General features: G+C 40.7%; 1 protein-coding gene across 2 annotated transcripts in view; it reads left to right on the top strand.

The window, feature by feature from the left end:
• TBC1D22A (TBC1 domain family member 22A) overlaps nucleotides 1–27,388 on the top strand; it is a 407,989-nt gene that overhangs the window by 199,147 nt on the left and 181,454 nt on the right. Inside the window, exon 11 of one of the 2 annotated variants that reach the window (XM_069976986.1) lies at nucleotides 1,645–1,778. The exons of the other annotated variant lie outside the window; for it this stretch is intronic. Within the exon in view, the coding sequence (XP_069833087.1) occupies nucleotides 1,645–1,763 (119 nt within the window). The 3' untranslated portion in view covers nucleotides 1,764–1,778. Of the gene's footprint in view, nucleotides 1–1,644; nucleotides 1,779–27,388 lie in introns of those variants that run through there. 2 annotated transcript variants of the gene reach the window in all.

The raw sequence follows: 27,388 nt of genomic DNA, 5'->3' as shown, positions 1-27,388 counted from the left end.
CTCCCCCAGCTTCTACCCCCCCCTTCTGCCTAGATCTCCCCCAGCTTCTGCCCCCCCCTTCTGCCTAGATCTCCCCCAGCTTCTACCCCCCTTTCTGCCCAGATCACCCCCAGCTTCTGCCCCCCTTTCTGCCCAGATCACCCCCAGCTTCTGCCCCCCCCCTTTCTGCCCAGATCACCCCCAGCTTCTGTCCCCCCTTCTGCCCAGATCACCCCCAGCTGCTGCCACCCTGCCCCAGTTCTAATTGCAGTCCCCCTTGCCCCCGCTTCAGCTGCCCCCTCTTCTATTTGATGTGCTGCCAGAGGTTGGGGGGCTCATACAAAATTCATGGGGCCCCATGTATTTTTTTTTTTTTTTTTTTTGCTATGGGGTGTCATGAATCCTAGCTATGCCCCTGCTCCACCCCCAGCTGTCTTTTGTGATCCTCTAAGCGTGCATTTACACAGAGATTTATCTGACAGATTTTGGAAGCCAAAGCGAGGAATGGATTTAAAAAGAGGAGAAATCTCAGGCTTTGCTTTATGACCTGATCCTTGTTTATAGTCTGTTCCTGGCTTTGGCTTCAAAGATCTGTCAGTTAAATTTGCCTGTGTAAACGCACCATTAGACACATGAATGCTCAGCTTAGCTGAGTGTGCATGTGTTTTTAATGTAGAACCTGCATAGCTGTATACCTGTGTATACACGTCTTGTATTGTGGACATACATATATAATACTGCCACTACAGGACGTGTATATACGGGTATACAGCTATATACACTACAGGATGTGTATATACTGGTATACAGCTATGTACGCACTACAGGACATGCATACACAGGTATACAGCTATGTAGTACATAGCGCTATACCTGTATATACACGTCCTGTACTTTGTACATTGCTGTATACCCGTATATACATGTCCTATTGTAGCTGTATACCTGTATATACATGTCCAGGTTCTCTGAGACCCCCTAATTATAATAACAAATAATGACAATAGACTAAATGGCTCATCCTTGTGTTGCTGCTCAGTGAGTTACTTTTTTTTTACTCTATTAAAACAAAATATCCCCAGGTTGGCACGGTTAAGTGGGTGTGGCTTGCAGAAGGGTGTGGCTTACCTAAGGGGCGTGTCATAATTATCATTCAGTTATCGTTACCGCGGCTACATGTACGATTAACCGCGATAATGATTTAGGTCAATATCGCCCAGCCCTAGCTTCAAGTATTTTTAGGACAATAACTGCATCACCTGTGAAACGGACCGCAGGACAGATCTTGGATTAAAAGTAGCTATCAGAAGGTACAAGTGGTTTGGGAGGGTCAGATTATGGGTACAGAGTCGCTTTAAATATATCCTAGGCAGCACTAAATCACACAGCCTATAAATGGAGATCTTCAGATATATCTTTGGTTTTATGTACACTATGTAAATTTGTTTCCTTGACATATTAATTTCTTACTCCTTCAATATGTACCTTTGAAACAAACAAGAAATGGGTCTTTCCAATATTCCTTTTCCTTTGAACTAGAGAACAATATGTTATCAACCTGCTTTCTTCTAATGCAACAAAGAAAATAAGTTTAAAACGCACATTCCTGTTCATTCGAACAGGATCAGCATCATGTAGATTTCAATTTGTGTTTTTTCTTTCCAGGTTTCTGCTTTGTTCTAGAGAATTTTACGGCTGTCACTCTTTCAGTTTTTACAGGCACTTACAATAACATATCCCATGTCATTCTGTTGGATCTGTCACCTTTTCCATGTTTTAAATGACGAGCACAATGCATTTATTTGCAGATCTCACTTTGTTCAGCAGTTGATTTCAAGATATATCAGAGTTTAACAGCTTTATGTTGTCTCTGTTTTGTGCACTTAAAATGCAATTAAATATATGTTGCTGCTTGTAAAAACTGTGATAGGGATTTTCTTTGGTTAAATAAGACAATAACAGTACATGAGATGTATTTTGGTGCTCCACACTTAACAAATTTTTGCAAACTTGCTGTTTGTAATGAGTTTTGGGCCTGCTAAAGACATTTTCACTGTTTGTAAGGGATTGGCAGACTAGGAATTTTTAAGTTCACCGCTTGGCACAAAATAGAAATACTTTGGCACTACTACGGACTTCGGTATTGCTGCAGCATGACTGGGAACACGTGTTGACTATATTGCGGGGAGCTCACTTATACGGATAGGTGGTGCTCAACGTTAATAGACAGAATTCTTGATCCAAATCCAACATGTAGGAAATTGCTTGCAGTAAAAAACTTTTAATCCAAAAAAAAATAATAATTCCTCCTCATCTTTCTGACCTGTGCTTATAACTGGATCATCCATTGTGAGAGCTCACTCCACAGATGCAGCCAGTTCCATTTCCATATGTGATGATGCAAGTCATATTCAGAAAGTTCACCACTTGGCACAAAACATAATAAACAATTAGGGGAAAACATAATAAACAATTATTACTTACCTGTCTGCCCACAAAATGCCGGCTCCTGAACCCCCGCCAGAAGGCATTTATCTCCGAGTTCAGATGATGTCACAGCAACAGAAAATACCGCTCCTGGCTGATGGATTGTGTCCCACCCTAGTCACTGACTGGCCAACAGCATTGTGACAACGGCTGTGCAGGAGATCCTGGAGCCCGATGGGAGGTCCCAGAATATAAATCCAGTGCTGCAAGGGCACAAAGAGTAGTGATTGTTATATACCCCCTACTGCCTCTGCTGGATAAAAAAGTTTTCAAACCACAGGACTTCTTTTTTAAATTAAACAGAACATACTTAGTAATACATTTCAAATGGATAAAAAATAGTAAAGTTCCAAACTTGTGACCATATGTACATACAGACTTAGATTTATTAAGGGAAGATTTACACTGACCGTTTGCAGCTAAATCCGCTGGGAATCTTTGTATTGTAAAGTTAATTGGGGTTACATACCCACAGCAGCATGCGATTCCTGTTTGGCCCTGTGGCTGCCCGTGAGGCTACCAGCTTCCATCAGTCCCACTCAGCCAATCAATGCACGGCCCCGCTGCAGTCACTGATTGGCTGAGCGGGACTGACAGAAGCCTCACATGCAGCTGCGGGGCCGAGATGCGGGGGGATATTTAAAGGTGCCGGTGTTACATACTCGCAGAAGAATAAAAATGCAACCCCATTGAACTTCACAGTAAAAGATTTTATTATAATTAACTAGCTCAGGGTGCCCTGATTCCACATCTATTTACATTTTTTTTCCTATTCCCTTTTGAAATATGTAGGTTTATATTTTGATGATTTAATAAATAGTCAGATGAGTGTTAGCTTGATATGAATCTGTCAGCAGGTTAGGGCATCCTTTGATACACTTATAGGCGACTGTACCACCCTCGATGACCGTTAAGGTCAATTAACATATCAATAAAATAGCTCAGCAGAGCTCCGTAATAAAGATACTGTACCATGTACAGTACCTGCTTTGTAACATCCACTATAAGAATCTGTCAGCGAGTTAGGGTGCCCTAACATGCTAATATATTACCATTAATTTTAGCAATGTAAATTTCCAGTTACACAATGGTCTCCAAAATGTTTCACTGGAAGAAGTTGTGAACAGTCATAACTCTTATTTTAACTGGCTGCCCCACCAAATGAAATAATCAAAAAAGAAGGACTTGGGTAGGAGAGGTGACCAGGAAACCAATGGTCACTCTGAACCTCAAATATGCTGTTTGCAGATGGGAGATCATTGCAGCACTCCACTGCAGTAAGAGACATGACAATCTGCATGGAGGTTGAAGAAGTGCATGTAAAGGACTCTCCAACTGTAAGACTGGTCAGATTAAACAAAAAAAAAAGGTTCAGATTCAGTTCTAAGCATGACATCTGGAGGAAAGGAGACACTGCTCTTCACTTGCTCAGTACGATTTCTACAGTAAAGCTTAGTGGTGGTAGCTTTATGGTGTTGGTGTTTTTTTATTTAGCAGCTGGAACAGAGAGACTGGCCAGAGTTGAGGAAAATTCAGTGGAGGAAAGCAGATATTCTTAATAAAAACCTGATCCTGAGAGCTCAGAACCTCACAAAACCACCATAGATTCACTACCCCCAATCAACCTGAAAATGGCTGTCCACTGATGCCCCTAACCTGACAGAGTTTGGAATGATTTGAAGAGAAATATGGCAGAAAATCCCCAATTCCAAGTGTCCAAACCTTATGACGTCATGGCAAAGAAGACACAAGGTCACACTTACTGCCAAAGGGTGCTTTTAAGTATTAATTAAAGGGTCTGAATACCTGTCAGACATACATTTTAGTAAGTTAAAAAAGATTTCTGATATTCTGTTTCCACTTTGTCATTATAGGACATTGAGTGCAGAATGATATAGGAAAAACAGGATTTTTTAAAAATTATTATTTTAGCACAGAGCCACATAAAATGTGAAAATAGTTAAATGATCTAAATACTTTTTAAAGGCATTATATATACGGTATTTCATTTTTTTTCCCAAACCAAATCAGTTCATGGTTCAAAATATTTTTATTGAAAGATTTTTTTTCATATAAAACAGTAAGTACAGACAGACACATCAGTGTTGTACCAGCATACATAAGGAAATGTATGATGCAAAGTCCAAGAATAACTGCATTTGAAACGTCCATAGATAATTAGGAAACAAGAATCTTGAACCCGCTCCGTCTCCAATATTTGTCACCTTACAATAAAGTGCAAGAAACCAACACAGAACCGTGCATGTAAGAGCATAAGGTGCTCATTCTACTTGTCGCACATCACCAGTCCAACAAGAAAATAAGCTACATAACCTGAAAAGACACAAACATATTGTAACAGAGATACATACAAAGACAAGGAAGGGGAAGCACATAAGGGAGTGGAAGCAATAGAAATAGAATGCTCACCCGATGAACCACTAGAAAAACACTCCATTTAAGAGTTGCAGACTATCCTGTAGAGACTGCTGGCCCCGCCAACCACTCAGCTAGTCCCAGCGGGACACTGAAAGTCAGGCCATGGTCTCCATTTGCTGGTAAATTTGACCCCAGTATTATGCTTGTCCGCCCTTTACTCTTCCATCCTTATAATCAAGTTAAAGGCTTCGACCCATTGCCCTCTGGGAGAGGGGCTCTGTGACTTCCACAACCGCTGAATAATCCGCCACGTAGCAAACAGTAAAAAAAATATCCCAGTAGGCCTTTCTTTATTTTGGAGAGGGGGCCAGGCAACACCGATAGAAGGGCCATCTCAGGTGTAAACGTGACCTCCATTCCAGTAACCTTGCAGTATAGCTCCTGGACCCCTTTCCAGAGAGAGGCAATAGGTGGGCAGGTGCACCATCCACCATCAGTTTAATGTTTTGTTTTTGGTTTCTAGCATTCTAGGGGCCTTCTGGACAAGGTTTCTTTCTTTCAGAGAGTAAAAAAAATAAAGAATTAAATACATTCTAGCTTGGTGTCCCCATGGCTGATCACCTTGGTTTGAATAGTTGACAGATGTATCCTTTTGGTGTTGATTGTTCAAGCTGTGGTTTAAATTAAATGATTTAGGGATGTTTAGGGATTTCTGTAAGCTCTTCCTGGTTTACATTAGGTGTTCAAAGTTTTCAGTAGTTCTTGTACAGGGAGCATTTAAATAAGTTTTGTACCTAGTGAAATCTTGAATGTGTAATTATGTATTTAAGATATACACAGTTCATTGATGCAGAGAAACAGTTTAAGATGCTGTAATCAAAAGTTAAATCCCTTCAATAGAAGTAGAAAAGCTTCTAATGCATGGGTGCTTTGATTGTCATTTACTGATATAGTGATTTCCAAGGAACTCTCTATTTATCTACTTTACACAGGGGAAAGGGAATTTATCAGTAGCATTTAGTTCATTTTAAGTTTTGTGATTAAGATATTCTCTTTAAAATTACATGATTTCCTATTTGTTTTATTTTCATCCTTGTGCCGCTTAATAAGAGAATGTTCTTGGCATAAAAATCATGATTACCCTCCATTACAACTTGCACCTCCAGCGGTTTCTGGTCCGCCTTCACTTGTTATTATCTGTCCCTTTAGCTAAATATTGTGACTGATGCAAGACACCTCTGGGGCTAATGATTGGCTTTAAAATGCTGCATGTATATATGTCCAGGTCACACTGAAGCAGTGCTCTACATTTATTTTTCCTAAAAGCCATAACACTTATTTTTCTACCTATGGGGCTGTTTGGGGGCTCGTTGTTTGCACCATCATCTATCTCTAGTTTTTATTGGTAACATATTGATGAAGATAGGAATTAATTTATTGATGTTTAAAAAAAAAAAATTCTGATGTATAATGTGATAAAAATGCAGATTTTTTTTCTTTTCGATTACTTGCAGGAACAATCTCATTGTACTTGAATAGTTTTGACAATTCTGCATACTACAATGCCAAATATGTGCTACTTTTTTGTGATATCAACTTTTATTGGGGAGGGGTTTGTAGTATTTTATAAAAACATTTAAACATATATATATATATATATATATATATATATATATTTATTTATTATTTATCTATTTATTTTTTACTTTTTAGGAGCCCCTATATAGTATAGTATTGATCAGTGAGATAGGCTCTCTACTACTAGATCCAAGCCCTAGAAACAGATTGCTGATCGGACAGCAACGAGATTGGCTACTGGCACTTGTGCGGTGCAGCACTACACACCAGGGGCATAACTAGAAATAGCTGGGCCCCATAGCTAGCTTTTCACTGGGCCCCCCTACTCACCCAGTTAGCCCTCCGCCCAGTAGATAGCATATGTATCTCTCCTGTGATCCTCCCGTAGATAGTGCCCCCATGTTTCCCCCATAGTAGGCATTTCCCCCTAGTGGCCCTATGGTAGGCATCTCCCATAGTGTCCCCCATGGTAGGCATCTCCCCTAGTATCCTACCCCCCATCACGTAGTATCCCCCATAGTAGGCATCTTCCCTAGTATCCTACCCCCCAGTACGTATTATCCCCCATGGTAGGCATCTGCCTTGGTCGTATGATGACAGTTTAGGAGGCCCAGTGTATTGCAGAGATGGGCTCCATAGCAGGCGCTATGACTGCTATGATGGTAGTTACGCCTCTGCTACACACATTAAAGCCCCCTCTATTCTGCTGACATTTACCGTATGTACTGTACATTTCAACTGCTCGGGGCATCAGCAGTGTTGTGAAGGTGTTAAAATCCCCGAGCATCGCTTTGTAGCACAGTTGTAATGTTAATTTGTTATTTTCCTTTTCACATTAAACAGGAATGGTTAGTTCTGGTGAACCTCCTACGTTAAAACACTATAGTCAATGTCAGCATGACAAAACAATAGAAAATGTTTTTATTCAAGACGATTTTAATAATAGGTACACTATAAATTATTCTATCTCGCATATTGTTCTCCCTTGAAGGTGCCTGACACTAATCTCACATCTTTTCCTTGTATTTGTCATTTTATGAAAATTAAAAAGGTGTGATTTTAAAATTACTAAGATAGCATAACTAAAACGCTAAAGCTATCAGAATCAGTCCACCATTTCAACATTGCAAAACACATTTAGAAGTATCTCTTTTTTTTTTTTTTTTTTTTTTTTTTAATAAAATCTACAGCATGTACAGTACATATGAATATACCAATATGGTGCTGGGTTGTTTCTACCACAGGGATCAGGGATGTTTCTACCACAAGGCAGAGAATGTGGCCCCTGGGCATCGATCACCTACAGTCTGTGGGCCCTATTACACTCACAGATATCTGACAGATTTTTACAGCCAAAGCTAGAAATTGATTTGAAAAGAGGAGAAATCTCAGTCTTTCCTTTATGACCTGATCTCTATTTGTCTGCTCCTCGCTTTGGTTGCAAAAATCTGTCAGATAATCTGTCACATATCTGTTGGTGTAATAGGGCCCTATGTGAGGGAGTTAGTAATGAGCGAATAGTGAGATATTCGAATATTCAATATTCGTACGAATATCCCACGAATATTTGAATATTCGATCCCATTAAAGTCTATGGGAACAAGTATTCGATTAGTGAAAAACATCTATTTGACCTTTTGGAGGGTGAAACCGGAAGCTGGGGGATTTGAACGCTTATCGAATATTTATCGAATATTCGCATGAATATCGAATATTCGAATATCTCACTATTCGATCGAATATCTATTCGATCGAACAGTATTCGCTCATCACTAGTGGGAGTGCCACCCCTTTTATACAGACCTTATTTAACTTTTAGAGTTAGGACATCCTTACAGTTAAAGGGGTAGTGCGGCGCTAAGAAATTATTCACAAAATAACACACATTACAAAGTTATACAACTTTGTAATGTATGTTATGTATGTGAATAGCCCCCTTCCCCGTGTTCCCCGACCCCCGCCCGTGGACCCGGAAGTGTGATGCACTATACATACCTGATTCGTGTCCACCCCCGTCCGCCGTCTTCTGACAACTGTGCTCAGCCGCGATTGGCTGAGCATAACTGCGGGGGACACGGGGAAGGGGGCCATTCACATACATTACAAAGTTGTATAACTTTGTAATGTTTGTTATTTTGTGAATAATTTCTTAGCGACGCACTACCCCTTTAAAGATGGTTTTCTGTTTCTCAGCAGAAACTTGTGAATTGCGAAATTTCGGTAACTCCCATCAGCTTTTATGGGAGTTGTGCAAACGGCATAGCCCAGCAAGCTATGCTGTTTACATAGCATCTTGGTTTTCCTATTATCAAATTGTTGCAAACAAAATTTCTTGCTTTGTTTTATTCACTTACAGTAGTGTAGTTCACTAAATACATGGAAGACTAACTAGTTATTTATGTCGGTTTCACAAAAAATGAAAATGTTTTATTTTGATGTTACTATACGCAGTGGGGAAAAAGTTTTAGACCTTGTTCACAATCACAAAAAGAGAAAGAGTAACTGCAGCTCACTATATACTGGATGGTTCATTGTGCTATTACCCTAGTCCTGCCCTAGTCATAAAATACCAAAATAAAACCATGAAATAAAGGTGCTTAGATGTCAAGGCTCCTTTCAAAAGGAAATAATATATTTCAAAATATTATATTGTCAGGCTTGTATCAGTATTATACTAGGGGAAAATCTGTATATGCAAACCGATGAAACTTATTCTGAGAAATGTATCTGTTAAGATTAATCAAATTAAAAAGTAATAAAGATCAAAAATCTTGATAAATCAAGATCAAAAAGCTCCAAAAGGTGATCATAGACAGTGTAAAAACGGCCCTTGGGGTAAAACTATTATAATTTAAAAACTCCTTCGTTTCTGTATATCAGCCCACAATGCAAGATACTTATGATGACATTAACTGTAAGGGTATGTGCACGGAATATGGGTAGAAATTTCAAGCGTCAAGCGTCAATTCTTTGGGCGCGGACAGCAGATAGAGTTTCAGAATATCATTGAGTCTATGGGACAGACGTAACTTCAAGCAGAGACCGCTGCGCAAACTCTGCTTGAAACTTCTGCCCCAATTTTATAGTGTTTACATATCCTCAGACTTATCTCTTTAGTCTGCATTAGATGCACATAGCCCAACAAAAAGATAAATATATCAGCTAGTTACCTATTTGTACAAAGGGAGAACACACATCAAATGGTCCCTCCAAGTTTCAGTCAGATTTCTGAGTTCTCCAGTCGGTGTCTCTACCGCCTGTCCTGTGTGCTTAACTCATGATTGTCGGTATGGAGAAAGCGGCTTTGTTTTGGTTGTGCCATTTGCATAGTGGCACCAGCATAGATTGTGTGTGTGTGTATAGGAGCACTCCTGATTTACTCAAACTCCGCTGCTGGAATGGTTAGCGTGGTGGCGGTAATTCTAGTAATTTGAAAATGGGATTAATGCAATGCAGATGGCACAATCAAGTTCTGTACATGCAGTGGATGGCCCAGCGCATTTTAAAGTAATCTTTTACAACAGCATTTCTAAAAGTTTGTCTTTTATTGATGCAAACAGAACTAAAACAAAAATGCCATTTACTGAGTAAAATACAAAAACTTGAGAGGGATCAAAATAAATCCTACCCTCTAACCGGGGACCATGACCTGGGCAGGATTTTGGATCCACAAAAAGATTGTGTCAGATTGTGGGTACGGAGTCGCTTTAATTGAAATCAGTGAGCCCTAAATTTATTCAGAATGTGTGACTGTGTTGTACAGTTTTTCAGGTTAGCCAGTAAATCTATCCCTTCTGTAATATGCCTTTTTATTCAAAAGTATTTAATATGACATAATTGTGTGTACAGAGTTAGACATTTCTTTTTACCTTATGTATATGTTGCCATTCATAATTTAGACTCACAAATATCATTTGACTCCACATATTGTCATTTTTACAGTTTACTTTAGTATTATTTTGTTTTATTTTAAAGAAAATGCTAATTTGAAAGGCTCCTTTTAGAGTTGTACCCTAGAGTATAAATTATGAACAGAACGATCACAATAAAAGTAATAGAACACGCGGTGTATCCATTTTTTTTCCCCCTCTGCTTTGATCATAATAAATGTGTCAGCCAATAAGTGGGGGCTGAGAAGCCTTCAGCAAGAATAACAGATTAGCTGAATATATATGTACATTTCAAAATAAAACTCTTGCATATTGCATAGGATTAAGCACCCTTCTTGTGTCGGCATATTCTTGTATATAACAGGTTCACATGGGCATTAACTGTGTGGTTTTTGACAGACAAAACACACTGTTTTCAGCTTCAAATATGGTAGTAAATCCACTGGTGTCAGAAAGTTATATAGATTTGTAATTTACTTCTGTTAAAAAATATTAAGTGTTCCCATACTTACCAGCTGCTGTATGTCCTGCATGAAGTGGTGTTTTATTTTCAGTCTGACACAGTGCTCTCTGCTGCCACCCTGTCCAAGACCGGAACTGTCCAGAGCAACAGAGGTTTTCTATGGGGATTTGCTGCTGCTCTGGACAGTTTCTGTCTCTGACAGAAATGTCAGCAGAGATTACTATATAATACTGTACAGTACTGTACAATAATATCTAAGAACATGCAATAATATAGAGCTCTAAGTGCGGAGCTCTATGGAGCTGTAAGTGTGAACTTTGTACTAAGAGGATGTGGAAATGTAACCTAATTTGATAATACACATATGGTAAAGGTTTTATGGTTAAGGTTTATCATATGTCATATGGTCTGTCAAGTATTTACACCTTTTCTGAAAGATCCCAGAGACTGCAACACAATTAAGCAAGAAGCACCACTAAGGGTGACTTCCCCTACCTTGTGCCAAAAAAGACAAGACAGACAAACAAACAACAAGGGATGGTCATACAGGCTGGGGTCAAGAGGTAGCACTAGAGTCTGGGTTAGTAAAGTGTTTATGGGATGCCATGAACCCACCCCAGCCATGACTGGACAGGATTAGAGATGATCGAACAGGGCCAATGTTCAGGTTTGTACGAACCTGAACCATCGGCATTTGACTCCCGCTGCCTTCTCGTTCCATGTGGAAGGTGGAGACAGCCTGAGTACCGCCTGGAAAACAGGGATACAGCCTAGGTAATTGTCAAAGCCCATAACTTAATCCAAAGCCCATACCTTAATCCAATTGAGAATTTGTGGTTAGACTGGCTAGGATTGCTGGTCACCAGTGGAAACCCTCTAACTTTAAGTAGCTGAAGCAGTTTTGCCTTGAGGAATGAGCAAAAATCCCAATTGCAAGATGTGACAATGTTGTGGACACTTATCCGAATGACTTGCAGCTGTAATAGTAATTGCAAAGGAGGCTCTGCAAAGTACTGACTTCAGGGAGGGAAAAGTTATGCACACTAAAGTTTTCTGTTGTTTTGTCCTATTTTAATTCCAGGTTGTGAGGTAGCAAAACACTAAAAGGCCAGGGAATGGGAGTTGCAATACTTTTGCAAGCCAATGTACCTTAAAATTTAGAAAATCGTATGTATATACTGTATGCAGAGATCTGCTTGAAGTTACAAGGCTGTTACCTGATGCTGTAGTATTGAGGGAGCAGATTTCTGCTAGGTACATTGTTGTCATTTAGACCTTGGGTTGATCAAACTCCTGATCCACACGTATACACTTATTATCAACTTTTCCAGCATAGTAGGATATACGTATTGATTTGGTAAGAGATTTGAATATATAGAAGTTTCCATGACATCTGTGCAATTGGCAAAGTCTCAAACAGAACATGACCCCCCAAATACCCGATCAAGGGTTAATAATGGAGAAGGGTCAGCAAAAAACGACCTAAACCCCGCCGGGCGGGGAGAAAACATCACCCGAAAAGAACGGGGGGGCAACCAAGGGAGGTAACTAATGATACCACTCTAGATGTATATAACCTTTCAGCTTGCATTTTGTCTGTTGATCAGCTTAAGGTACTCTCCAAAGGACTAACTTTTGTTCCCTGTAAGATCTTTGATTTATACAACACATTGCAGGATGTGAATCGGTTTATGCGTTTGATTACAGTGAAGAGACATTTTCTCAGTGCCAATGATGAAATTGTAGATGCTGACCCTACTGTATTACCTGTAACTAATATAAGTGATTTGAATACAATTGGTGGTGATAGAGTGCCCTTAAATATGTCATTTTCAGAACAGATGTCTATCCAAACCATGCTAGATTTACAATGTGATACCCATTTGGGTTCTGGCCAAGTACTGAGTACAGCGGATAGAGGGAATTTACCTAATCCTGGTTTTTACCCCATTAATTCCAGAGCTCCAATCATGGATACTTTCCAGCAAAAAATTGAGGAGGAACTGACAGCTCTGAATAATGGGGTAAAAAACGGGAAAATTAGAGACAATCTGTCAAAAGGCGAAAGACAGGGGTTGAAAGAGCTACGTGAAAATCATAATATAGTGGTCCGCAAATCAGACAAAGGGGGTTCGGTGGTTATTTTGGACAGAGGTTTATACATAAGGGAGGTACAAAAGATTCTGGATGATACAGTTACATACAGGAAATTGCAGTCTGACCCTACCAATAGAATAAAAGAAATTATGATGGATATCCTGGACACGGGCGTGGAGCAGGGGGTTATTAGTGTGAAACAGCGGGATTACTTGATGCCGATTTCTCCGGTTGTCCCGGTGTTTCATGCTTTGCCAAAAACACACAAGAATATATTTCCCCCTCCTCTCCGCCCTATAGTCTCGGGGATAGGATCTATCTAAGAACGCCTCTGCGTTTGGTTAGATAACCTGCTGCAGCCACTCGCTAAAAGAACAACAGGCTATATCAGAGATAGCAAAAGTTTACTTGCTACTATAGAGAAACTGCCCCGGTTTAAAGGTGGAGCTTGGCTATCCTGTGATGTAGTAGCCCTCTACCCCAGCATACCACATGATTGTGCCCTGCAGGCACTAAAATATCATTTACGTAAATACAGTAATTACAACAACATACTACAGGACTTCATTCTACATGTTACACGGTTTCTGTTATCTCACAATTTTTTTCAGTTTCAGGACACATTTTATTTGCAGATGGTTGGCTGTCCGATGGGTGCAAGTTTTTCCCCGTCACTAGCTAATATTTTTATGGCATACTGGGAGGAGGTCGTCCTGTACAGCACCCATAACCCCTATTTGGGGGTTATTGGGTGGTACGGGAGGTACATAGACGACCTCCTCCTGGTCTGGCTGGGCACGGAGATGCAAGCACAAGATTTTTTACGTTATATTAATGCAAACACGTTAAATCTTAAGTTTACTTATCAATTCGAACCACACACCATCTCTTTTCTGGATTTATCTCTTAGCCTAGTTGAGGGCCACATTCACACCAGCCTGTTCAGAAAGCCTAGTGCAGGCAGCCACCCCACGCATGTAACACGTAATCTCCCCATTGGGGAATTTATCCGTTTACGACGGAATTGCTCGGATATGGACACCTATCTAAATATGGCACACAATCTGGAGGAGAGATTTAAGGCCAGAGGGTATGTGAAACATGTAATCAACCGAGCCAGAAAAATAGCGGAAAGGAAAAATCGCACTTACCACCTTACTGATAGAGAGAGTCGGAGTAGTGAACAAGACACAAAAGTGACACGTAAACATGAACTGCCTCCTACTTTTTCCACCACATATAGTCCCCAGTACAATAGCATCTGTGGTATCCTGAGGAAATACCTACCTATGTTATATCAGGACCACAAGTGTGAACATATACTTGAGCAAGGGATTAGATGTGTGGCGCGTAGGGGACAAACCATAGGTAATTTAATATCTCCTAGTGTATTACAAAAGGAACAGGACCATAGTAATCAATACAATTGGCTCTCTGTTTCCGGGATGTTCAAATGTGCACAACCAAGATGCGGTTTGTGCGCGTTTGTGAAAAAACAGTCAGTGGTTTGTTCTTGCAGTACAGGTTTGAGTCACAGGGTCAAATCTTTCATTAACTGTACATCCACTCATATCATCTATTTAGTGCAGTGCACAGCATGCAATGTACAGTACATTGGATCCAGCATCAGAAAATTAAGAAAACGCATAGGAGAACACCTTTTGGATATAAGGAATTCTAGTCAGGGTGATCAACGTAGATCCGTGTCAGGTCTTTCAAAACACTTTATAGACTGTCATAATGGGATCACGGACACCCTACAGGTTAGTGCTTTGGAACGTGTAAATAGACCTCACAGGGGAGGCGATTGGGAAGGTCTTTTAAGGAAACGGGAAGCTTACTGGATCTTGAAGTTTGGAACTAGGTACCCAAAGGGACTAAATTATAAGAGTGATTTATTCTATATATACTAATAATGTACTAGTCTGATCCGGTACGCATTTTTCCCTTAGCCTTGTGTGAGCAGGTCATGTGGCCTCTGGGAGTCAGGTGTTGTCCACAGGTGGGGTTAGCTCCCACAGGTTACGTCACATCATGCTAAAGGTATTTATATCCTTGTATACTTGTATTATGTGCCATGATTAAGAGGGTCTACCTCGCAACGCGTCGGCGTGTTTTTAATGTTTGCATTTTTATGATGTTGCCGAAATAAATAAATAGTACGTTTTATGAAGCTGGAGATCATCTACTCTCTCTTTGCAATTGGCAAAGACCTTGCAGTAGGGCTGCCTCGGGCTTTGAGTGTTTTACGTCAAGCAATGTCTCATTAGAAAAGTAAGTTATTGGGAAATAGTTTTGACATTTTTAATATACTATAAAAGGTCTTCACATTACATAATGGATCAGAGAAAGAAGTTCCCTCTTCTAGATTCTTAAAACCATCGTTCAAGGTTCACATTTTGAAAATTGCTTTAAAAGATGTAAAAATGAACTCTGCTTAGTTGAGATGGTCAAGAATGACCGTAAGGCAGTGTCCGAGGTTGTGACTCCCAATACTCAATGATATTACTGTCACATTGAAAAGCAGGTAAAAGCTAAAGCAAGGTAATATCAGTATTGATGAAGCCCTTCAGTTCCATCTCAGATGCTAATAAATGTGTTGATCCACTTATTAAATGGAATTTTGTAAACTTCTTTATTAATAAAAACATTAACTGAATTGCCTGCTGAATGTGCATTGTGATTGATCAAAAGAGACTACTGTCGAGATGTGCCGCTGCTGACAAGGAGATTAATGTGAAGCATTCATTTCACTTTAATTGGATGCTTAATAAATGAGCATCTTTAGTAAAGCATACTTTTTCTTGAGGTTATAAGCTGCCTGACCAAAATATTAAGATTGTGTCATAGCATTTGATTTCTTGAATTTGTTTAATGAAGAGTAAATGGCTGAGAAGTGATAGCTATTGTTGCCCAATTAAGAACTGATTTGTATATTGCATTCATTTAATATTAATGTATGTAGGCTTGTTAATTATATTCATTTGTATATAAATGAGCAGCACAAGACATGCTTTAGCAAGACCTAAAGTTTTGTTTAAACTATGTTATGCTTAGGCCGAGGGGCCCCGCATGACCATGGCATTGAAAGCACATCAAAGAGATAATCCCTATTTAATACACCACCCCCAGGCCCTGCAATTCACACAGCCTGTGTCACTTTTGCTTGACTGTTACTTTATTTCTTGCTAGTTTTGATGATACTTGTGCCAAAATCCCATCCTTCACGTCAGCTATTCTGAAAGCTTGTTTTCTGCAAGGTGACCATGACATAATGCCCCGTCTGAAATATTAACACAGAATAGACTTTTCTATTAACCAATAGAAAAAGGAACCTAGTAAACATGCCCTACAAGGTGCGGCTGTCCACAGTGTCATGGCATAACCACTTTATGGGGTTGTCTGGGTTCAGAAAGTAACAATCTGTTTTATTACAGGAAGGTTACACAGAAATATGTTGCTTTGGCATTTTTAGGCTAAAAGTATTAGAAGGTCCATAACACAGATGTAAGGCATATAATTCCATTATGCTTTTTATCATCCTCATTTGCATAAATGAGGATTTGCTACAATACGAGCCACAGCTGTCTATATCTGTACTAGTTTAAAGGCGCTATTACAAGGGACGATTATCGTGCAAAAATTGTTATATCGTTCAAACTTAAATGATAATCGTTCTGTGTAATTTCAGGCAACAATCGAAAAATTGTTTGTGTGTCGTTGATCGTTGATTTAGATCTGACCCTAAAATAATTTTTAATCTTTTGCTAATCGTTCAATGTAATTCCGCATTTGTTTGCCAATCATTCAGTGTAATTCCAAATTGTTCCCTCTTTTGCTGGGATGAGATGGAGCAAACAATCATAGTAACGATCATTGTAATGATCATAACTAACGACTATCTTTCTGTGTAATATGTTGAACGATTTCAGGTTTATCATAAACAATCGTGTTTACGATAGTTAATCGCTAATCGTTAAAAATTGCTTCGTCTAATAGGACCCTAAAGGCCCTATTATGTTTCAATAGTACTATTTTAAATTTCCCCCCCAAAAAGTAGTTTACAACCGTGAGATAAGTACAACAACATAGTCACACAGTAGTCAACAATGTACATACTAAACACAGCATTGCCAATGATAAAGAACATGGGGTGGGGTACCTACGGAGAACAGTATATATATATGTATATATATATATATATAATATATTACAAAATACCTCTCTATGTCATATATATATATATATATATATATATATATATTGCGCTAACTTCGGGCATTCCCATAGCACATATAGCAGAGTACCTGGCTGTCCACATAACCACCAATAACCCAGGTCAACGGTGGGAAACATTAAATGGAGTCTATGGGGGGTATAGTACAAATTCATCTGTACTTTTAATACCTGCTAATTACCAACTTTAGTGACCACACACGCCTTAACCCAAGCCTTATCAGAGTATGTAATACAGCTTTTCAATGCTCCAGTGCTGCTCTCTTACTAAAGGTCTTCACACCGCCCACCAAGAAATAGAAAGGTCTCAACCCTTTTAGTCGACTGTTATAAAGCACCAATGTTTGGTTACACCACTGCACTTGTCGTTTATCATGGCCTTGTAGGCAATGCCGAATTTGCAAGTAAAAATAAAAGTTGCGGTTTTGTAGCTCATATCTTGATGCTAAAGGCTGAAAATTGCTTAACTACCTTTCTCAAATAGGTCCGATATATAAAGAATGCTAAAGGCACGGGCCGATTTAGAGGAGCAAGTGAACGCCGACCTGCTAGGTCAGCACTTGCTTGCTCCCCATTCCCCGCTCGCTGCCAGTGGCTGAAAAAGTTGTATGCAGCCCGAGAAAATGTGGATACAGCCTACAGCCGAGCGATATGGGCTCATCTCTACTTCTTACCCCTAAAAAAGAAACTTCTGGAGTCTTGTCGACAAGAGGGGAGATTTATCAGACTGGTATAAAGTAGAATTGTCTTAATTGCCCCTAGCAACCAATCAGATTCCACTTTAATTCCTTTCATATTCAATTTCATTAATTGAAAACTGAAAGGTGGAATCTTATTGTTGCTTCAGCCAACTAGAACTAATTCTTTACACTAGTTTGATAAATCTCCTCTTAGGTGTCTCACTGCAATCTGCTGTCAACTGCCTGTTAGAGGAGTTCTGCATCTAGTAACAGATCCGGATAAAACACAGGACGCATGGGTGGGGTTTAGCTACATCTGTGTGCAGGAGAAAAGAAGAATGAGCCAGTGCTGTAAGCTTGTCTATCACGTTAAAGCGTCAAAGCTCACACTTAAAAAAAAAAAATCAAGGCTTCCCTCTCATCTCAACGGCAATAAGTCAGGGTTTAGTTTAACCCCTCCCTTGCTCCGCTGGTTTCTTTAATTTCTTCTCACACAGCAACCTGCAAAGCTAGTACATCAGTAACCCCTTCCCCTCCACAGGTAATCTATGGTAATGTACTGTGTAAACCATTCCCTTGATGCCAGCCTCTTCAGTGCACTTTCACCTGCTCTCTATCATGACATAGCAGGGAGCAGCAGGTGCTGTGCTGTGATACTCTATAGATCTTAATCAAAAGACGACTGTGTTTACCATAGGCAAAGCTCCCAGCTCTGTTTTTACCCCCTTAACGACATTGGGCGTAAACTTACGCCCTCGCACCCTGGTACTTGGCGCATCAGGGCGTAAATTTACGCCCGATGTTTCCCCGATCGCTGCGTTTTCGCACACAGCGATCGGGGAAGATGGCCTGCTATAAATCATAGCAGGCCATCTTAGCTTCTCGGCACGGGGGGTGGTTAACACCCCCCGTGCTTACGATCGCCGCTATAGGCTGATCAATTCAGATCAGCCAATAGCGGCGATCGGAACCTTACCGGGTAGCTGAGGGGTCCAGAGCAGGTATTTGTACATTACTCACCTGTCCCGGGGTCCTGATCGGCGTCTTCCGGGTTCGCGGCGTCCTCCGCCTTTCCGGCGCGTCTTCGGATCTTTCCGGCGGTCCCCGTCGTCTTCTTTCGGCTATTTTCGGCTCCAGCCTCGTTATTTTCCGGATTTTGCGCTCTGCTGCCCTCTAGCGGCTGATATGTGTAATACACTTATCAGCAGCTACAGGGATGTTCAGAATGTAGAAAAAGTTTTTTTTTTTTTTTTCCAAATTTTTTTTCTTTCTATTTTCCGCACCCTATCGCCGCTGAGTGTTGATCAGCATCGCACGAAAGTGCGCTGCTAATCAGCAACTCCTCCTTTTTGGCGTAGGGTGTTTTTTTTCTATATTCTACTGCCACGGTCTGCTGATAAGTGCCGCGCATAAGTGCGGCATTTATCAGCAACTCCTTTGTTGGTGTAGGTTTTTTTTTTATACTTACTGTAAAAAAAAATGTAAAAAACACTACATTACACCACACTACATTGAATAAAGTTTGACACTACACCACTACATACCCCATATACCAATCCCCATATAAAGATGGCCCCCAGGGTGTTTTCGGCGTCAGAGGGATATGTTATTATTGCCTCCGACACCGAAACAGCCAGTGAGGATGAATGGGGGGGATCCTTCTTTCCTCCATTCATCCTCATCATCCAGTGACATGTCTGGGGGGTAGCGTAGTGTACGCTGCCCCCCAGACACGTCTTTTCCGCCAGTACCGTCCCAATAAGAGATCACGGTATGGTGTGAAATTCTCCAAACTCTGTGAGCGTACCTCAGGGTACACTTACAGATTTAGGGTACGTGCACACTGCGGAATGGCGAAGGATAACCCTTCGTGCATTCCGCAGCTGGCACCCGCCGGTGGACTGATGCGGGCGCATGTCTCTACCCGTGTCATAGACTTCATTCTATGCACGGGCGGATTCCGTCGTCCATCCAAAGAATGAATACGTTGGACGGAGAGCGGAATCCGCCCGTGCATAGAATGGAGTCTATGACACGGACGGAGACGTGCGCCTGCATCAGTCAGCCGGCGGGTGCCAACTGCGGAATGCACGAAGGGTTATCTGTCGCGATTCCGCAGTGTGCACGTACCCTTAGAGTGTATGTAGGAAGGGACATCCGAATCCAGCCCCCAGAGGCCCCCTCCCCCCCCCCATCCTCGGAACAAGTGGAAAGATCGTCCGGGAACTGATCTTCCCACTGCTGGATAAAGGTTACCACCTGTACGGGGATAACTTTTATACCAGCACCCCCTCTTCCGGTCCCTCGCTGCCCGAGCTACTGTAGCTTGCGGCACAATCCGAAAATATCAGAAGCAGTAATAGAGCCCTAATATTTAGCAGCCATGGAGCGGACCCAGCGCTTCTGGATATAAAGGGGTCACGTTGATCCAGGGATTATTCTGATCGCCATTATGGAGTCGGGAAGGAATTTTTCTACTGTGATGAGGCTACTGTCGTCTGCCTCACGAGGGTTTTTTGCCTTCCTCTGGATCAACACAGATTGAATTTGATGGACACCTGTCATTTCCAACCTTATAAACTAATAATTGCCCTAATACCCCCAAAATAAATTAGAATTGTCCCTTTTCCCCAGCTAAGTAGGTATGGCCGCCATTCCCATTAGAGGATGCCATGATGCAATTACAAAGCCTCTGTGCGGCCAGGACAGTAGAAACCCCCCACAAGTGACCCCATTCTGGAAACTACACCCGATAAGGAATCTAACAAGGGGGGCAGCGGGTATATGGCCCCCTGGTGAGGGGCACATTTGGGACGTGAAAATGAAAAAAATGGTATTTTTTATTTTCTCGGCACATGTTCTACGTAAGTGACTGTCACCAGTGGGGTCCATATCCTCACTGCACCCCTTGTTAGATTCCTTATGGGGTGTCGTTTCCAGAATGGGGTCACTTGTCGGGGGTTTCTACTGACCTGGCAGCACAGGAGCTTTGTAATTGCGACATGGCCTCCATCCTCCATTCCAGCCTCTAAATGGCGCTCTGTCCCTTTGGTGGCTTGCCCTGTGCCCATATGGCACATTATGCCCACATGTGGGGTATTTTCGTACTCAGGGGAAACTACCCTACACGTTTTGTGTTCATTTTCTTTTTTAACCCCTTGTGGAAATGGAAAAAATAAAGGCTAGACCAACATTTAGTGTAATTTTTGTAAAATTTTTACTCTAAATCATTAATCTTGTCATGATTTTTTCATTTTCACAAGGGGCTAAAAGATAAAAAAAAACAATAAATGTGTAGAGCAATTTCCCCTGAGTACGGAAATACCCCACATGTGGACATAAAGCACCATGCGGGTGCAGGGTAAGCCTCCGAAGGGAAGGAGCGCCATTTGGTTTTTGAAGGCTGGATTTGGATGGAATGGATTTCGAGGGGCCATGTTGCATTCAAAAGGCCTCTGTGTTGCCAAGACAGTTGAAACCCCCCACAAGTGACCCCATTATGGAAACTACACCCCTCAAGGAATGTAACAAGGGGTGTAGTGAGCATATGGACCCCACTGGTGACGGGCACAAATGTGGAACAATGTGGCGTGAAAATGAAATATTACATTTTTTACACTATAATGTTGGTTTAGCTTTGAATTTATCATTTTCACAAGGGGTTAAAAGAGAAAAAAACACACAATATGTGTAGAGCAATTTCCCCCGAGTCCGTAAATACCCCACATGTGGACATAAAGCACCATGTGGGCGCGGGGCAAGCCTCCGAATGTCGCATTTACAGAGCCCTTGTGCTGCCAAAACACTGGAAACCCCCCACAAGTGACCCCATTCTGGAAACTGTACCCCTCAAGGAATCTAACAAGGGGTGCAGTGAGGATATGGACCCCTTGATGACGGGCACATTTGTGCCATGAAAGTGAAAAAATGACATTTTTTACTTTTACGTCACATTGTTCCACATTTGTGCCCGTCACCAGTGGGGTCCATATGCTCACTGTGCCCCTTGTTAGATTCCTTGAGGGGTGTAGTTTCCAGAATGGGGTCACTTGTGGGGGGTTTCCAGTGTCTTGGCAGCACGAGGGCTCTGTAAATGCGACATGGCCCTTGAAATCCTTTCCAGTGAAATTCAGCTTCCAAAAGCCAATTGGCGCTCCTTCCCTTTGGAGGCTCGTCCTGCGCCCCCTTGGCACTTTATCGCCACATGTGGGGTATTTCCGTACTCGGGAGAAACTGCGCTACACATTTTGTGTCTTTTTTTTCCTCTTATCCCTTTAAGAAAATGAAAAATTGAAGGCTAGAACGTTTTAGTGTAAAAAATAAATTTTTCTTTTTTCACGCCATATTGTTCGGAAAATCTGTGAAGCACCTGTGAGGTCCAAATGCTCACCGCACCCCTTGTTACATTCCTTGAGGGGTGTAGTTTTCTAAATGATGTCCCTTTAGGGGTGTTTTTTAGGTTTTGGCACCCCAGAGCTTCTGCCAACCTGAAGTGGTACAGTCAGAAATGACCAAATATAACGGAGGCGTTGAAATTCACTAGGCGCTCCTTTGTATCTGAAGCTTGTGGTTGCGTCAAATAGCGCGATAGGGCCACATATGGGGTATTTCTATAAACTGCAGAAACGGGGCAATAATTATTGGGGTGCATTTCTCTGGTAATAGGTTTATAATTATGAAAAATATTGGATTACAATAAAATCTCTGCACAGAAAATTAAAATTTTCAAATTTCCTACACACTTAGCTTTTATTTCTGTGACTCCCCTAAAGGGTTAAAACACTTTCTGGATATGCTTTTGCAGAGTGTGGGGGGTGCAGTTTCTGAAATGGGGTGCTTTGTGGGGCTTTCTAACATACAGGCCCCTCAAATACACTTTAAACCTGAACAGGTCCCTAAAAATATCTGATTTAGAAATTTTACTGAAAATTTGGAAATTTGCTGCTAATGTTTTAAGCCTCCTATTGTCTAAAAAAAATGAAAGATCGTTTAATAAATGCCGCCAACATAAAGTAGACATGTTGCTAATGCTATTTAATATATAATTTATGTGGTATAACCACTTTCTGTATACGCAAAAAAGTTTCAAAGTTGGAAAAAGTTGGAACATTTTTTCACATTATTTGGGGTTTTTTCATAAAGATTTGTTATGAGTATCGACTCCAATTTACCAGAAATGTAAAGTACAATATGTCACGAGAAAACAATCTCAGAATCAGCCGGATAGGTAAAAGCATTCCGAAGTTATTAATGAATAAAGTGACACTGGTCATATTCATAAAATTTGTCTCTGTCATTAAGGCCATTTCAGGCTCTGTCCTTAAGGGGTTAAATGAGATTCAGAAGTAGCTCTGGATTTTATACAGATGAGTGCCAGAGACACTTATCGCATACTTAACCCCTCAATAACTGGGCCCTTTTTTCAAAACTGACCTTTCTCACTTGTGCAAATAACTTTGTGATGGTTTAAGATACTTTAATTAGCATGTGGCTTCCTCCTAATGAGCCCTGATCCAGTAGATCTAAATCTGTGTGTCTGTGTGTGTGTGTGTGTGTGTGTTTGCAGAGGGGTTTCTTGGGTTTGAGTTGATATTGTATAACTGAGTTACTTTATAATGATATACACTGCTTAGATTTGAAATGTAGTTCTGTACTTCAAAGCAAAAATGTATGCTTCAGATGCCAATTAAATGTCGATTTGTTTGTCTACCAGCAATGTATGCAAGAGCAATATCGACAAGCCTTGAGGCTATTTATTTTATATCCACCGTCTGCAGCAAGATTAGCTGATTGTCTAATATGTATATATATATATATGTATATATATATATATATATATATATATATATATATATATATATATATATATATATATAATTGTGTTTGTGTTTTTTAGACAATTTAGAACACTTCTACAGTAAATTACAGGATCATCATTTCCATTGTAAAATGTTATGAGTAAAAGTAGAGTAACCTTAAAATGTCAGTGAAACAAACACCTTTGCTGCTATTTACCCATTTCATTACATTCTCTTAAGACAGCCTGATTATGGAGATGTCAAAACAATTCACAGAACAGGGAAGCCTAAGCCTAGTTTAACACCTTCTTTTTTATAGACTGACAATTCAAGACAGGCTACAGGAAGGCGCTTGGGTGGTTCTTTTTGTAAAGATAGTCTGCTGTGTGTTATGTTATGCAAACACTATAGCAAAGGTACATATTACAAAATGAGCAGTTCTGCCTGAGTATATCCTGTATTATTTTTTGTCATCATCTGTATCCAAAACCAAAGAGAAATTCGTGTTGATGTATTGATTATCTCACAGAGGATTGTCAATAGAAATTTATTCTACATTGATATAATATATATTATATATTGATATTGGTATTAATATAACAGTGCAGAACCTTATATGAGGGTTGGTATAACAGTGCAGAATTTTCCCATGAGATAGTAAACAAAGGCTTTCTTGTGTACGCTAAAAAAATAAATCCGATTATTATCCCTTTTTTTTTATAAAGTGAGTGGAAAATGGATCTTGCAGCATAGCATACAACAGTATACAGCAGAGACAAGCGAGGCCTCCCATTAAAAGAGATAGCAGGCGGGATTTGGGGCAGAGTCCGCATACAGAGGTTCAGAGCGGAATTGCGGTGTTGATTCCGTAGTGTGAACGGCATGTAATTGCGCCGTTTAAGGAAGTTAGTGGTGCGATAACCACTACACGCCCCTCACTATACACAGAGTATAGTGATGTGCACAGGGACTGTGCCATAAAGATTACAGGGAAATTTAGTCTGAAAGTGCCACGTGTGAAGATCAATAGGAAGAAAGGACAGAACAGGACTGGAAGAGAGGAGCCAGGACGAGAGGATCAAGGGGGATCAGTGGTTAGCATGTACCACTCTTTAAACTTTTTTTTCCTTGTCTGGCTGAAATACCAAAGCAGTAATCTTGATAAGAAAGTCAAGACACCTGTCATTTTCAACTAATGAATGACGTGTTGCAGTGCAGTATTTGCAGCCAATTTCAGATTTGTATGTTTGGTCTGAAATAGTCAGATTTGATGACATGGAGTTGTCATCTTTACTTATTCTGTTGTAAAAGGCAAGTACAGTTTTTGCCCCCCTCTAAAGGTGGCCCCCTCTAAAGCTTTGACTGCGGCTTATCTCTCCCAGAACAATTGTCAATTTTCATCACACTCGAGTCTTCACACCTACTATAGGCCACAGAGGCACAACTTTATCTGTAAATGGTAACCGCTAAGAACCATAGTTCAGGACAGGCCAGGACAGGCAAGGACTGCATGTATCTCAATTGCCCTTGGAAATTGCATTGAAAAGGACTTATATAGGATATTATTTATTAAACATATTTGGGTAAAGCCACTGATCACTTGGTCATGCATAGTGTAGCAACAGCTAAAAGTTCATCTTAAAAAAAAAAAAAGAATCTAAAGTCTCGTAGAAATTGTATGTATCTTGAATATACTGTAATTGTCTGCATCACCTAGTAATAGATTGACACCTAGTAGATCTGATTCTACCCTTCTTTGCCAGGTGTTGTCATTTGATATACATTTGTAAAACTGTGCTGATAGCATGCTTGGGTACACACAAATGAACAGTACCTGCAGATGTAATTTGTATTTCTACACTACCAGTGACAGTATGACAACTAGCACAGAATATACTTTTTAGTTAAATATTAGATGACAAATAATATCCAGATTCAAACTGAAGAAATCCAACATCTAATTCAGAAAATACCACATCCTGAGCTATAATTTTGACATAAATATATCATTAATAAATTATAAAAAAATATATATATCTTGTTACGTTTTGGAAATGACATGTTATCTGTGTACTTTCTGTTTTATGACATTGTCTTTATACATTTTTCCACCATACGTGATTAATAATTATATGTTGTAGCTGTACATTATCTGTTTACACAGTAGCTGATCACAGTGTATGGCTTGCATGTTTGCAAGATATTATCTAGGGGTGTATTGCTTGGTTTGAGTTAAACGTGTTACATTGAAATTCCTTTTTTCCACTAAAACATCTCTTCTCTCCCCCCCCCCCCCCTTTTTAGGACAGAAAAAGAAGTGCTTTTAAATACACCTGTACCTGTTAGTGCATTTGATACAGTAGAAAAACTGAACTTAATATTTGGTACAAAAAACTTTGTTTACAATTTCAGAGATCAAATGTTTCCTGAAATTTCTGACCAAGTTTGCACACACACTGTAGCAGGAATTTTGTGCCACTTCTCCATACAGATCTTCTCCAGATTTTTCAGCTTTTACGGCTGTCGCTGGGCAACATTAAGATTCAGCTCCTCCAAAGATTTTCTATTGGGTTCAGGTCTGAAGACTGGTTAGGCCACTCCAGGACCTTGAAATGTTTCTTACACTTAGTTGCCCTGGCTTTGTTTTCCGGGTCATTGTCATACTGGAAAACCCAGCCACGACCCATCTTCAATTCAGTGCGATGTTGACCAAGATCTCGTGATACATGGCCTCATCCATCCTCCCTTCAATACGGTGCAGTTGACCTGTCACTTTTGCAGAAAAGCACCCCCAAAGTATGATGTCTCCACCCCAATGCTTTACGGTTGGGACTGTGTTCTCAAAGGTTCTACTTATCCTTCTTCTCCCTCCAAACACAGCGAGTGGAGTTTTTACCAGAAAGTTCGATTGCGGTCTTCTCTGACCTCACGACCACCTCCAGTGCCTCCTCTGGATCATCCAGATGGTTATTAGATAACATTAAACGGGCCTTGACATGTGCTGGCATGAGCAGTGGGGCTTTGCACACCCTGCAGAGTTTTAATCCATGACTGCATAGTGTGTTACTAATGGTAATCTAACAGACTGTTGTCACAGCAATCTCTTCAGGTCATTGACGCTATCCTCCTTTGTAGGTCTGGGCTGATTCCTGATCTTTTTCTAAATAACCCTTAGGGTAGTTTCACACATAGCGAATCACAGCGGTTTTGACGTTGCGAGTTCTGCAGCGAAATACGCTGTGATTCCTGCTACTGTTAGTTTGAATGAGGTTACATACCTTACATACATTATTCTGCTGCAAGTATGTAAATGTTGTCCCCCTTAACCAGCCGCCCAGAGCATAATTGTACCTGGTCTGTGCTCCAGCTGCATCTGAGGCACCCGTAGGTCCTGCCCAGCCATCAGTGACTGCAGTGGGGCCATGCACTGGTTGGCTGAGCGGGACCTATGTGAACCGGGATCCTCAGATGCCACAGGAGTGTGGACCAGGTAAAGGATACTCTGGGCGGTGGCTGGTTAAGGGGGCCAGCATATACATATTTTTATTCCGCTGTAAGTATGTAACCCCATTTAAACTCAGAGGGAATCGCAGGGGTTAGGGGGATAGCTGGGAAGTCCCTCAACTCCCTTACCAACCCTCCCCCTGTAGCCATGTGACCCTGTTAGTTTAACAGTTTGCAGCCCTTTACCACATTGCAAACCACCTGGGGAAAAAAAATAAATAAAAAATAACTGCCTGGCCTCTAGTTTTGTTAAGTTCTAAACACCAGGCATTTCTGGTCAGCAAGAGAAGAGGAAGC

This window comes from Dendropsophus ebraccatus, chromosome 1 (assembly GCF_027789765.1).
Source record: "Dendropsophus ebraccatus isolate aDenEbr1 chromosome 1, aDenEbr1.pat, whole genome shotgun sequence".
NCBI classification, from domain to species: Eukaryota; Metazoa; Chordata; class Amphibia; order Anura; family Hylidae; genus Dendropsophus; species Dendropsophus ebraccatus.
Note: the sequence above shows the minus strand (reverse complement) of the source record. Positions and strands in the feature narration are given on the sequence as shown.